General features: G+C 41.2%; 1 protein-coding gene across 1 annotated transcript; it reads right to left on the reverse strand.

The window, feature by feature from the left end:
• On the reverse strand, positions 1-1164 carry LOC111611712 (transmembrane protein 136-like). The gene is made up of 2 exons (XM_023349549.1): positions 975-1164; positions 1-572 (listed from the first exon to the last, which is right to left on the reverse strand). Exons 1-2 carry the CDS (start codon positions 1162-1164, stop codon positions 34-36), a joined length of 729 nt encoding a protein of 242 aa, XP_023205317.1. The 3' UTR covers positions 1-33.
• Between the last annotated feature and the right edge of the window lie 14359 nt (positions 1165-15523).

Genomic DNA, 15523 nt, shown 5'->3' on the forward strand with positions numbered 1-15523 from the left:
AACATGTGAAAGCGGTTGAGTTAGTCTTCTCAATCACTCTTCGTGCCCAACTGGTTTTTCTTCGCTTGTCTCTTTGAGCTCGCGGTTCACCATCCACTTCCTGTATTTGGCCCTGGTCTTCTTGTAGCCGAACCTGGCGATGTCCACCATGAACACCCAGGCCAGCAGATACATGACCACGCCGCCAAGCTTCATTATCAGCAAAGTCCTGGGCGAAGTGAGCTCGCAATAAAACATGACGGTCCCCAGGCCGACGCGCACCGTGGCGAACAGCAGGATGAAGAGCAGGTCCACGGCGTCGCCCAGCAGGCTGTCGTAGAGTCCCAGCTGGCGGAGGAACCAGCGGCTCTGCAGCAGCGGGTTGGTGATCTCGCTGCCGAAGATCACCCCGCAGGTCTCACAGCCCGACACGCCCATCAGCAGCGCCAGGAGGATGCCCACGATGCTGGCGGCGTGATGCGCCAGCATGACTGGGCCCTCGCTCCGGTAGCACACGCACCAACCCAGGTCAAAGAAGAAGTAGCCGAGGCAGACTGCCAGGGCAAATATCTGGAGGTCAGTGTTTTCTGTACCTGCAGAGAAGATAAAAAAATGAAATCTTAATCCTATAAGAATGTAACTATTGGACCAATAACAGCCGTCTTCAAATCATTTTTTGAGATCTACAGGTTTAATGTGATACTTTTAACCCCTTATTCTTTGCAAAGCTAAACCCACCAAACCTGTTTTTGTGTCCATGCTCAGCATGTCTTCAGATTCAACAGCAGCAGAATGGTTTCTGGTCTTTTTTCAACTTCTGGGAATCAGACTTCCAAAATTATCTCAGTCATTCTTAATAAAAAACACTTAATATTTGGTTTAAACATAGAGAACCATCGTAAATTGGCTTTGGATTTATTGTTCTGAGTAACAATGCGCCATGTTTGCCTTCGAACTGAACCATCGCATCACAGTTTCTGTGTTTTGCTGCTGACCTGCATGTGTGAAGGGCCAGGGACCGTCAACAAACACAACGTATGCCGTCAGCAGCACTATGATGACGCCATGGGTCAAGGTGACCAAGCGGCAGTTCCACTCGGGCCCTCGGTGAGAGAAGGTGGAGCAGAACAACAGGTAGAGGCACAGCCAGCCAATCAGGCTGCAGATCACCTCCAACGCAGGCATGGCAGTCTAGATGAACGTAAGACTGGACATGGACAAAGATATAATAGTGTTAGCATGTTTTGATGCCATATAGTTAATGAAAAGATGATCAATTTCATCTAGAATATAAACTACAATATAGCTATTTTTCTTTGGAAATTTAAAATATATATTTAGGCTTTCAAAATGCTCTAATCTAATTGGTCAGTTGTGACCTCATCAGATTCTGAGGCCTTGTACACACCCACCTGAATAAAAAAAAAAACAACATTTTAAAAGCTAATATAATACACACAGAATCTGTTTCGGAACGGTTGTCATCCACGGCAAGAGATCACTCTTGCCAAGTTTGGTGCAGCTCAGTCGAAACATGTGGAATCTAGAGCCAAACATATGGCAATGGCGTTACAGGTCACTTCGCCACGCCGACACGCTCCATCGAAACCAGTCAGGGTTGGAATACACAACCACTTATACCACAGCAGGTACGGAAAACCACAAACGCAAAAATTCAATCATGTAGAAATCTACTGTTAATGTCTTCATGTTAAATAAAAAATATTACTTCATATTTAAGTATTTAGTCATTATTTCAGCTTGACTCATTCAGAACTGTTCTGATCGTTTCCATGGCAACGATCAGAAGCAAGACCTTGCCCCAGAAGTCCAGTGAGCTCACTGATGAGGTCATAGATGACATCATGTACATCACAATAGATCAAAGAAGTTCTAAAGATTTAATGTGTTGCGCTCCAACATTGAGCCCAAACAGTTTTCAGAGACCAGAAGCCAACATGAAGATCAGTGATCGTTTCAGAGCCTTTTTGGATCGTTTCCATTTCCACCAGGGAGCGAAAGAGGAGAGCGAGGAAGGATTAAACCCCATAAAGATGACCCAGAACATGAGACGCTTTGAGAAAGACATGAGACCTGTGGAACACTTTTTTAGAAACCTGTCTGCTTTGTCCAGCTGGCGCTCTGTGCACATGACTGCCAGTTTTTTCTTTGTCTACATGTGCACAGTGTGGCATGGCTGGACCTTTTCCTTCGTCGTGCTCTTCATGGTTCTCCAGCTTTCTTTTAATTATCTAATTTCCAAAGGCTGGAGGATCGAGTGGAGCATCATACCCGACATGGGTGAGCCAGTGGAACATCTACAAGAGAACCTAAATATGGTTCAGATGTTCCACTGGGTTGCCAAAACTGCTCAGAAAACCCAGAAGCTTTTTGGAAACATGGCCGACATGCTTGAGAAGATAAATAACCTCTGCATGTGGGCCCGGCCAGAGCTCACTGTTAGGCTCTATGTGGGACTTTGGCTGGGATTTATCTTCTCATGCATGTTGCCATTCCAGCTGCTGGGTTTTGTCATAGGTGTTTCTGTAGGGATCAAGATTTTTATCATCAACTTGATCTTTGAAAGGTTCCCAAAGCTGCGGCAGCAGTTTGACGTCCCCTACAACTTCTGGGCTGATTTACCCACTGACCTGCAGCTGAGGGACCCCAGAAACACCTTGCTGAGCAGATGGAAGGCCAAAGTAAAGGCCCGATGGAGCACGGCCCGAAGGAGCATTTCCAATGCTCTTCTCGGTGCCAGAAGGAGGCGCCTTTTCCCTCCACGCTCCCGCTTCATCGGGACCTTTCATGCATGGCGGCGTCGGGTATGGCGACGATAGCGGACAAAAGTGTGTCCCAGGTCTCGCAGGATGATGGGAGCAACTGCTTTTGGAAAAGCGTTTCATGTTCAAGGATCAACCAACGGATGTCTGTGGGAAAAGGTAAGAAATGAAGTCACACCTGACGTTACGGTTTCTCCAGCCCCTCCTCTTGATCAAGGAACTTTTGGAGAGGAGCTAAAACTAACAAATTCGGAAGATGAAAGAATCCCAGAACAAATCCTTATTGACCATTTTGAGGCTGGAGAAATCTGACTGGGACTGAACATGTGTCCTGATGTGTTCAGTTAAATCAAATTATGGGATTTAAAGGTAAAAAGATTTGACAGGTTTCCTGTTTGCAGGTTTCTCTCCGGGTGCTCCGGCTTCCTGCCACAGTCTGAAATTAAGACTGTTTAGTTAATTGGCCTCTAAATTGTGCTCAGGTGTGATTAAAACATTTCTTTTCTTTTCCTTGACTAAACCGTTTGCCTGGGTCTGAATTCCTGCCTGGGATCTTCTGTCTTCATGGGGTTTGCAGTTTCTCCGGTTCTCTCCGGCTTCCTCCCAGAGTCCAAAAAAATGATTGCTGATTTATTTGGCTTGTCTAGATGACCTTTGCCCCATGTCTTCTTCCCTCTCTTTTGCTTAAAGTAGTTTTGGCCAAAACTACTTTTAGCAAATATCAAAAAGTAGTTTCCTGTTTGCAGGTTTCTCTCCGGGTACTCCGGCTTCCTGCCACAGTCTAAAATCACGACTGTTTAGTTCATTGGTCTCTGAATTCTGCTAAGGTGTGATTGAAACATTTCTTTTATTTTCTGAAATGTTTGCCTGGGTCATCTTGCTGTGGATTGCCACATGACTGCCCCTTGCTGTGGCAATCCATCTGCTCAGGAAGGTGTTTGTGGTTCAGCTGCAGGTCGGTGGGTAAATTAGCCCAGAAGGTGTAGGGGGCGTCAAACCGCTGCCGCAGCTTCAGGAACCCAGCCTGGGCTCTTCTGTCTTCATGGGGATTGAATGTTCTCCAAGTGGGGCCAAAACTATCCATCCATCCACTAAGGGGGCAACTTCGTTGGCGCAGGAGCCGAATCCCTGGAGATCCCTGGATCCGGCGGACAATGTCGGCACAGGGGCCAGACCACCTGGAGGCGACGAGGGAGCCCTGGGACCACCTGGAGGCGACGAGGGAGCCCTGGGACCACGTGGAGGCGACGAGGGAGCCCTGGGACCACCTGGAGGCGACGAGGGAGCCCTGGGACCACCTGGAGGCAACGAGGGAGCCCTGGGACCACCTGGAGGCGTCGAGGGAGCTCTGGGACCACCTGGAGGCGTCGAGGGAGCCCTGGGACCAACTGGAGGCGACGAGGGAGCCCTGGGACCACCTGGAGGCGACGAGGGAGCCCTGGGACCACCTGGAGGCGACGAGGGAGCTCTGGGACCACCTGGAGGCGACGAGGGAGCTCTGGGACCACCTGGAGGCGTCGAGGGAGCTCTGGGACCACCTGGAGGCGACGAGGGAGCTCTGGGACTGTGGCTGGCCTTTATCTTCTCATGCATATTTATGGAAATAAATATGTGCCATCAGAATTTGAATAAAAAATGCCTCTGAAATTTGAATGTTGTATATTAGTGCTTACTAGAGGAACTAGAATGACACAATGTTCAGAGTAGGTATTTCATTTCTCTGAGTCTGTACTGTTTATACAGGCAGTTTTAAATATGAAACTGAAATTGTTTTTTATGCAAAATTTTATTGAATGTACTTAGATGAGTTCATATATGCGCGAAGTATTAGAAAATAAATGACATAAGACAAACAAAACTTTTTTCTGATTCTTATAATGCAAGAAATGTAAAGTCCTAGAACAATGTACAAATGTACCTACTAGGTTCCTTTTGAGTAAAGAAAAAACAATCAAATTACAATTTAGAACATTTTAGTTCTTAAACATGTCTACCATAAAGACACTAAAATTCATCTTTGTGGTAACATGATCAGCATTTTGCTTTACATTTCATAAATGGTGAATTTTGAAACTGGTACGGAAGCTTATTGCTATTTAATCCAGGGGGAAAAAATCGAGCGCTATCACGTTATAACGTCATACGTATCTTATTAAAACGTGATAGTTATCTTGTTAAAACATGATACGCATCTTGTATAAACATGATAATTTTATGTCCAGGAAGTGGCGATATTATGCCAGGCTAGTACAGTGGCTAACAGGACTTGGTCAAGTTTCCCTTCGTGTTTAGCCTAAAACACGGAGATACGGATGCTGCTTTGCACTGTGGTTGAAACCAATAATAACATGCACATGTTACTGGCACCAGACCTCGGGGAATCTGAGCCAGTATCAAGCGGTGCAAAGGCACATGAATCCTTTGCAACCAATTTCTGTGGATCACAGAGGAAGCGAGTTGAAACAATGTTACTCTGGCAGAGCTCGTTTATTCTGAGCCGCGCAATTTCAATTGAACAAACAGTCAACAACATCCGGAGTTTCCACAAAGAAATAAAATAAAATAAAATAAAATAAAATCCTCAAATAAAATAACATAATAGCAAAAGAAATGAAGAAAATCTAATCCTAAATTAACATAACCCAACTGAACAAAACATTCCATCTACAACACAGTAAAATGACACAACAACGTTTGTCAGTTACAACTGTTTTTTTAACGTTTGTCAGTTGTAACTGTTACAGCGGCCACAAAAGAGATCAAGCCCACCACAAATAAATACTGTTATAAGAAACAAAAATATTATAATGCTACCCAAACAATATTTCCGCCATGAAAAAAAAAGACCAACAGGAAGCCATAATTTCGACTTTCAAAGTCATAATTATGAGATTCAAAGTCATAATTTCAACTTTCAAAGTCATAATTATGAGATTCAAAGTCATAATTTCGACTTTTCCAAAAAAGCAGACATGCTGTCTTGTGTGACATTTACACAGTATTCCATTTGATCTGTCAACCAGGAAAACACAGATTTTTCTCCTATTAATGGATTATAAGCAAATTGAGGAGTATTTCAGATGTGGTTTAACCAATGATGAAATTCTTGCTTTGCTGGCTGAGGTTCATGGGGTTATTCTTAGCAAGAGGACACTAGAAAGGATTCTTAATAAGAAGAAACTTTGGCGCCGAAAGAACAAAAGTGATGTGAGTGTAGTGGCAGCTTTCATTCGTCAGCAACTTGAAACCTCTGGACAATGTCACGGATATCGATGGATGCACCAAAAATGCTGGATGAATGGTATTGTTACAGACAGGGAAACAGTTCGAGTCCTTTTACGCTTACTAGACGGTGAAGGAGTAGACCTAAGGTCAAGAAATCGACTGAGGAGACGGATTTACTATAGTCGTGGTCCAAACTATGTTTGGCATATGGACGGCTATGATAAGCTCAAACCATTTGGAATTGGGATCAATGGTTGCATTGACGGTTTTTCCAGAAGGCTAATATGGCTTGAGGCATACAAAACAAATAACGATCCAAGAGTCATTGCTGGATACTTCATGGATGCAGTGATTAAAGCTGAGGGTTGTCCTGAAAGACTTAGAGTGGATTTAGGGACAGAAAATGTTAATGCAGCTGACATGCAAAGATATTTGCATCTTACAGAAGACCAACCTCAAAGTGATAATGTAATATTTGGTCCAAGCACTGGAAATCAGCAGATTGAAAGATGGTGGTTGACCCTGCGAAGTGAATGTATCCAGTTCTGGATGGACCTCTTTGACAAACTGAAAGCAGATGGACACTTCTCGGATAACTTCTTGGACAAAGCCTTGATCCAGTTCTGTTTTCTCCACATAATACAGGTGAGCTTGATTTGAGCTGCTCTGTCTTCTCACCTATTGAAAATATTTATGATTGCTATAAAGTGGTTATAATGTGCAAAGATTTATTTTCTGAGTATGATACTAAATTAATAGCATATCTTAAATATTGCACAGATTGCATGTTTGGGTAGTTGCTTGATTTAAACTTCCCTGTTTTTGGATAAATAACAGTCATGCTAGATTTACACTTCCGTTTTACTTTTGAATGTTTATTTCAAAGCTATGAGTTTAGTCTGGTTTTTGTTTTCTTCTAGGAAGAACTAAATGAAGTTGTTTCAGCTTGGAACCACCACAGGATACGTCCAACACACAATTCACGAAGTCCTCATGGGCGACCATTCATGATGTACACAGTACCTCAGGTGTATGGAACCAGAGACTATCTACACAGCATTGATCTGAACAGGGTTGAAGCCTGCTTGGAAAACTGTGTTTTCAAAGACTTTCCATGCGATGAAGATGTCTTCAGTATCTGTGTGGACCTGATTTCAGAGCATAACCTGAATGTCACAGATGATGTGTTTGCAACAACTGATCTATACATAAGACTCAGACAGCTGATTACCAGAGATTTGGAGCTGCATTGATAAATGTAAAAACATTTTGTTGCGTTGACAGTTTGTTACCTCGTCCCTAATTTGGACTTCAGTAGATATTTGATGACATTGTGAGAGTGGCAGCATTTGCTTCAACACATTGTTGCACCAGTATAAAGATGGGTCAAAGCCATTCACAAGCTCTGTAACTAAGCAAGAAGAGACACTAAAGTAAGATAAATCATGCTGAGCTGATAAAATAAGTCTGACATTAGAAAAATATATTGATGCATTGGACAGATGATTTTTGGTTTTGATATTTTCCCTTTATTATCAATATCATTGCATTACAGTTTGAACATTATGCTGATTATTAAACAGGAAATAAAGGAATTGAGAACTGCTGTAGAAACCTCATTATTTTTCAGGTGTGCAACCCAATGCTGATGTAAAGCTTCCCCTGCCCCAAATAAATCACACATATAAACTGGAAAAAGCAGTTTATTGAACTTCAAAATTAAAGTCTCTATTTAGCTATTAGAGAAGCCTTTGAGTGTTTTAAAATAATCCTTTAAGATAATGACAATGCTTCAAGGTGTAAAAAAAAAAAAAAAGAAAAGAAAGTGTTCATTTACAAGCGCGGCGGCCATATTGTATTTTTAATTGTGTAACAAACCAGCTTTTGCAGCCTCAAGTAAAATTAAAAGTAAAAAAAATTCTAGTAACAATATAAAATACTTCAATTTAATAAACAGAAAATATTGAGAAAATACATTTTACTGCCAACTCAAATTTATGCTTTAAACTTTAACTTTGGAGTACTTTAACAGAAACCCCCCCAAAAAACACTAGTAGTAGAGTACCTACTATGACATTGCAGGTCTTATAAATACTCCAGAGAAAAATAAATAGCAAAAAGTAGAAACTCTGTGGAGTTAAGATGAGGTAAAAAAAAACTTGTTAAGATAATGCTAAACTTTGAAAGTTTAATACAAAAAGATTTGGTAACACTTTATTTGAAGGGGTGTGCATAAGACTGACATGACACTGTCATAAACATTCCACTTCATGTTCATGACAGATGTTATGTCATGTTTATGATAGTGTCATGTCAGTCTTATGCACACCGCTTCAAATAAGGTGTTACCAAAGATTCCTTAAACTCACATGTTCTTCAGCTGAAGTCTGTTAGACTATATCCATCACCCATACACTACTTTCTAGGACCTTGTTTATTTCGTGTCGAAACTCTGGATAGTTATCATAATTAACTGGCAACTCTAGGTAGCAACCGCATGTGTGGGCAACTGGCCGTCTCTGAATACCTTGAAGTTGAGTGAAGCTAACACTGATAGTTTTTTGAAGAAACAAATCAGATCCTGTGCAGAACCGCAGAAAAAGTGACAGGTGTTGTGAGTCTGATTCTCTGAGATAAGAACTTAAATATTTGCTGATGTTTTTCTGCTGTGCATTCATGACTACAGGGTATACAATTGAATTTATAACCTTTCTTAATGTTGGCTGGAGATTTTCATATGCAGCTGTAATACTTTCCATCTCAGACCTCAGCGGGGAAAGGACAGTGCTCCACTGCTCAATAACAAAGGCAGGTTCCTGAATGAGCTTTTGGTGGGCAAGCTCCTCAAGTAGTAGCTCTATGTTATCAGCTGTTGGTACTCTTCGACAGTTATGGATATCCATGATTTCCAGAAGCTCTTCTTTGTCAACACTCTGAAAATCTGAAAGGCAAGATTCAAACACCATCCGATCGTACTCTGTAACATACCTTAAGAAGCTATCAACAAGAGGACTCTTTATAGAACCAAGAACTGCTTGTTCCAGTATTACTGGAGCAAGTTTTATAGGCAGGTACTTCTGTTTTTGCCAGCCAAAGGCAATAATTCGGCCAATGCTTTCCCATTGTTGCTGTCCAAAATCATAACGCAAGTAGGGCACCTTAAAGTTATTGCCCGTTGTACACTGTTCATAAAAGTCCTGCCAAAATTCTGAGAGGACATCCCTCAAAACTCCTCCATCATCAACAGCCTTTTCTCGCCTTCCATCAGGGAGCACCAGAGGTGTGACCAAGTCACTGTGTTGTAAGTCTCAAGTCTCTGTCCTCAAGTCCGAGTCAAGTCTCAAGTAAAGACAGGCAAAAGTCGAGTCAAGTCTCAAGTCAGGAACCTTTAATTTCAAGTCATTTCGAGTCGTTTTTATTTTATTTTTTTTTTATAATTTGCAATTATACATAAAATTCCAATAATAGACCATTTGTTCGTTTTAAAATATGTATTTATCTCAAATGATAGAACATGTGTAGCTGAACACAAAGTATAAAAAACATTTTTAAATTGGACCACTTTATTGCCCAGTTCTGCTAAACTTGATATTCAATAATAAAAAGACGAAAATGCTGACATTTCCACAGCACAATACAAAGAACCATAACAGCAGTTTTTTCCTCTTTTCTCTGACCTGTCAAAACAATATATTGTCAATATAATTTCCCAACGTAGATGTCTTCAAATACACCAACCATCCTTAGATGATACTAGACCCGGCTCATCATCATGATGGGACAGAGAGACTCTGTTCCCTGTGTTCAGGTCCAGAATCTGCTTTCTGTTCCGGAGCCCCTCTCACTATCCACCGGCTTCCTGAGCTAACACGGTGCACATTATTTGTGGAGGCATTTGAAGGACCGGATTTATGGTAAATAATCACCAATTTAACCCGGAGTACACATGCTAACACGAAGTTAGCTATAGTCAACTATCTTACAGCAAAAGAAAAGTGCCACCTACCGATCTTTGTGAAGCTTCAAATGCCGGACAAAGTTGGACGTCGTGGCATCTCCATCCGATATTCTCTTCTTGCATGTTTTACAAGTTGCAGTTCGTTTTTTAGTCGAAAGTTCATAACCTACGTAGCCAAAAGAAATTACTCGGGGAAGCATATTGAGCGGTTATTTCGTATTTCGTTCCCTGAGCTCTGCAGCTTTGCCGTGTTTTTTTAAACGTCCAAATTCTGTTAATTTGATTGGTTGTGCTGCAGCTACGTACAAATACGTACATAAGGAGAGAGGAAAACCATAGTGACGGTCTGCGCATATTGATACGGAATGAGTGAAATTAATTAATGACGCCACTTTATAAATAATGTGTTTTAAATTTTAAGACTTTGAGTAAAAAATATCAAGTCTTTTCAAGTAAACAGCTTCAAGTCGAGTCAAGTCCCAAGTCAATGGCATGAAAGTCAAAGTCAAGTCTGAGTCTTTGAGCATTTTTTCAAGTCAAGTCTCAAGTCGTGATTTTAACGACTCGAGTCTGACTCGAGTCCAAGTCATGTGACTCGAGTCCCCACCTCTGGGGAGCACCACTTGAATACATATGTCCTCCTGAGTGACACCTGGATCACAAAAATGTGAAATTAGTTCTTTCAGGATCTGGCCACGGTGAAGAACGAGGATTTTCTTAATCCCTTCTCTCTGAACAATTGGCTCGTTCAAAGAATCAAATTGTGAAGAAGAAAGCACTGGACTAGATGGCTGTGGAGACAGAGGAAGGGTGTCATCAAGACTGACACTATCTGTGTCAGAAATGTGTCCTGTGAAAAAGGTAACAGTGCCACTGTCTTCTAAAATGTCCCCATTGATTCCTGCATCTAGCTCTTGGACACCACAGCTCTAGTTCACCAGTGAGTTAAATGAAGCCATCAAGCTAGATGAGCTAGCCTTGAGAGGTTGAGAAGCCTTGACTGTGCCTACATCCTCCAGAATGGTATGTGGTTCTGGATCAGAGTTCAGAGAATATTCTATTGAATATTCTGTCAGACTTACTATCTATTGATATTGATCACGTGTGTATCGAGATACATATAACTGATTTATTGTCCAACCCTACAAGACAGATAGAAACTGTATTTCAGACTCAAGCTCCTGCTAAAATAAAGACAATAGACAACAAAACAGCTGTACAGATCTGCAAAAATAAACCAATACACAAAGAAACTACATAAAAGTAATAAAGAAAACTCTACCAATCTACCAACTAAATGGTAAAGTGTAGAGCTTAGGTCTGAAAGTTCTGTTTACATTTTTCCCCTAAAATATTTCAATGGTTGAACAATTCTCAAAATGAAATTCCCATCTTTATACAAGAGTCAAGTGCATGGACATCATCAGAATGATTTTAGTTTTGATCTTAATTACTTTCATTTAAACAGATAATATGATAAATTGGATTTTCACAAGAGTTGCAACTTACCTCTGTTTAGGTTTAGGTTCAGGTCAAAGGAACCTCCTCTGTCTCTTTTGTAGGTATCCTGAAAGTTGAGTAAAGTTGAGGAGTTAACATTTTCAACAGGGCCTGCCTGTTTTGGGGATTTTTTCAGTTCCTTGTTTTTCAATTTTTCTTATTTTGAATTGCTTTTGTAAATATTGTCAATGTAAAGCTGTAGATCTCCAGCATTAGCATAAGTGTACATGAAACTGCTAAGAAAACAGTTTGAAAACTGATGCATTTTGTACTTCCATATTTTACTCTTGTCTATGTATCGACAAAAACAATTTAACGGGAAAGATAGTGAATCACATTATGCATAACAAAACGTGCATACAACAAGCTGTGGAGCTTGTTTTAACCTACTAGCTATTGCTTGTATTAATGCCACAAAATAATTATACATATTAACTTATTGAATTTTTGGAGTATAAACTTCTTATCGCACTCTGAAATAAAAACAATCTAATTAACGGACTACTTAAAAAAAACCCGGTTAAATATGCTATAACAAGGTTAGCACGCTTTGACGGTTAACCTGCAGCTAGCTCATGTTGCTAATACAACGAACGACGTACATAACGCCACACGATCAAAAAGCATTCAAAACGAAGGAATCTAAACAAAATCAAAAAAGGCGAACCTACATTTTACTGACTTAACGCAGTAGCAAAGGTTGGACCTTGGATTTAGGATTTAACTGGGAGCTGGAGAGGAGCTGTTATTCTAAAGAGGCTTGTCTCCAACTGCTGCGGTATCTTATAATTATGACTTTGAAAGTCGAAATTATGGCTTTAAATCTCATAATTATGACTTTGAAAGTCGAAATTATGGCTTTAAATCTCATAATTATGACTTTGAAAGTCGAAATTATGACTTTAAATCTCATAATTATGACTTTGAAAGTCGAAATTATGGCTTTAAATCTCATAATTATGACTTTGAAAGTCGAAATTATGGCTTTAAATCTCATAATTATGACTTTGAAAGTCGAAATTATGACTTTAAATCTCATAATTATGACTTTGAAAGTCGAAATTATGGCTTTAAATCTCATAATTATGACTTTGAAAGTCGAAATTATGGCTTTAAATCTCATAATTATGACTTTGAAAGTCGAAATTATGACTTTAAATCTCATAATTATGACTTTGAAAGTCGAAATTATGACTTTAAATCTCATAATTATGACTTTGAAAGTCGAAATTATGGCTTTAAATCTCATAATTATGACTTTGAAAGTCGAAATTATGACTTTAAATCTCATAATTATGACTTTGAAAGTCGAAATTATGGCTTTAAATCTCATAATTATGACTTTGAAAGTCGAAATTATGACTTTAAATCTCATAATTATGACTTTAAATCTCATAATTATGACTTTAAATCTCATAATTATGACTTTGAAAGTCGAAATTATGGCTTCCTGTTGGTCTTTTTTTTTCATGGCGGAAATATTGTTTGGGTAGCATTATAATATTTTTGTTTCTTATAACAGTATTTATTTGTGGTGGGCTTGATCTCTTTTGTGGCCGCTGTAACAGTTACAACTGACAAACGTTAAAAAAAACAGTTGTAACTGACAAACGTTGTTGTGTCATTTTACTGTGTTGTAGATGGAATGTTTTGTTCAGTTGGGTTATGTTAATTTAGGATTAGATTTTCTTCATTTCTTTTGCTATTATGTTATTTTATTTGAGGATTTTATTTTATTTTATTTTATTTCTTTGTGGAAACTCCGGATGTTGTTGACTGTTTGTTCAATTGAAATTGCGCGGCTCAGAATAAACGAGCTCTGCCAGAGTAACATTGTTTCAACTCGCTTCCTCTGTGATCCACAGAAATTGGTTGCAAAGGATTCATGTGCCTTTGCACCGCTTGATACTGGCTCAGATTCCCCGAGGTCTGGTGCCAGTAACATGTGCATGTTATTATTGGTTTCAACCACAGTGCAAAGCAGCATCCGTATCTCCGTGTTTTAGGCTAAACACGAAGGGAAACTTGACCAAGTCCTGTTAGCCACTGTACTAGCCTGGCATAATATCGCCACTTCCTGGACATAAAATTATCATGTTTATACAAGATGCGTATCATGTTTTAACAAGATAACTATCACGTTTTAATAAGATACGTATGACGTTATAACGTGATAGCGCTCGATTTTTTCCCCCTGGATTAAATAGCAATAAGCTTCCGTACCAGTTTCAAAATTCACCATTTATGAAATGTAAAGCAAAATGCTGATCATGTTACCACAAAGATGAATTTTAGTGTCTTTATGGTAGACATGTTTAAGAACTAAAATGTTCTAAATTGTAATTTGATTGTTTTTTCTTTACTCAAAAGGAACCTAGTAGGTACATTTGTACATTGTTCTAGGACTTTACATTTCTTGCATTATAAGAATCAGAAAAAAGTTTTGTTTGTCTTATGTCATTTATTTTCTAATACTTCGCGCATATATGAACTCATCTAAGTACATTCAATAAAATTTTGCATAAAAAACAATTTCAGTTTCATATTTAAAACTGCCTGTATAAACAGTACAGACTCAGAGAAATGAAATACCTACTCTGAACATTGTGTCATTCTAGTTCCTCTAGTAAGCACTAATATACAACATTCAAATTTCAGAGGCATTTTTTATTCAAATTCTGATGGCACATATTTATTTCCATAAATATGCATGAGAAGATAAAGGCCAGCCACAGTCCCAGAGCTCCCTCGTCGCCTCCAGGTGGTCCCAGAGCTCCCTCGACGCCTCCAGGTGGTCCCAGAGCTCCCTCGTCGCCTCCAGTTGGTCCCAGAGCTCCCTCGTCGCCTCCAGTTGGTCCCAGGGCTCCCTCGTCGCCTCCAGGTGGTCCCAGGGCTCCCTCGACGCCTCCAGGTGGTCCCAGGGCTCCCTCGTCGCCTCCAGGTGGTCCCAGGGCTCCCTCGTCGCCTCCAGTTGGTCCCAGAGCTCCCTCGTCGCCTCCAGTTGGTCCCAGGGCTCCCTCGTCGCCTCCAGGTGGTCCCAGGGCTCCCTCGACGCCTCCAGGTGGTCCCAGGGCTCCCTCGTCGCCTCCAGGTGGTCCCAGGGCTCCCTCGACGCCTCCAGGTGGTCCCAGGGCTCCCTCGTCGCCTCCACGTGGTCCCAGGGCTCCCTCGTCGCCTCCAGGTGGTCCCAGGGCTCCCTCGTCGCCTCCAGGTGGTCCCAGGGCTCCCTCGACGCCTCCAGGTGGTCCCAGGGCTCCCTCGTCGCCTCCAGGTGGTCCCAGGGCTCCCTCGTCGCCTCCAGGTGGTCTGGCCCCTATGCCGACATTGTCCGCCGGATCCAGGGATCTCCAGGGATTCGGCTCCTGCGCCAACGAAGTTGCCCCCTTAGTGGATGGATGGATAGTTTTGGCCCCACTTGGAGAACATTCAATCCCCATGAAGACAGAAGAGCCCAGGCTGGGTTCCTGAAGCTGCGGCAGCGGTTTGACGCCCCCTACACCTTCTGGGCTAATTTACCCCCCGACCTGCAGCTGAACCACAAACACCTTCCTGAGCAGATGGATTGCCACAGCAAGGGGCAGTCATGTGGCAATCCACAGCAAGATGACCCAGGGAAACATTTCAGAAAATAAAAGAAATGTTTCAATCACACCTTAGCAGAATTCAGAGACCAATGAACTAAACAGTCGTGATTTTAGACTGTGGCAGGAAGCCGGAGTACCCGGAGAGAAACCTGCAAACAGGAAACTACTTTTTGATATTTGCTAAAAGTAGTTTTGGCCAAAACTACTTTAAGCAAAAGAGAGGGAAGAAGACATGGGGCAAAGGTCATCTAGACAAGCCAAATAAATCAGCAATCATTTTTTTGGACTCTGGGAGGAAGCCGGAGAGAACCGGAGAAACTGCAAACCCCATGAAGACAGAAGATCCCAGGCAGGAATTCAGACCCAGGCAAACGGTTTAGTCAAGGAAAAGAAAAGAAATGTTTAAATCACACCTGAGCACAATTTAGAGGCCAATTAACTAAACAGTCTTAATTTCAGACTGTGGCAGGAAGCCGGAGCACCCGGAGAGAAAC

Source organism: Xiphophorus maculatus, chromosome 16 (assembly GCF_002775205.1).
Source record: "Xiphophorus maculatus strain JP 163 A chromosome 16, X_maculatus-5.0-male, whole genome shotgun sequence".
Taxonomy (NCBI): Eukaryota; Metazoa; Chordata; class Actinopteri; order Cyprinodontiformes; family Poeciliidae; genus Xiphophorus; species Xiphophorus maculatus.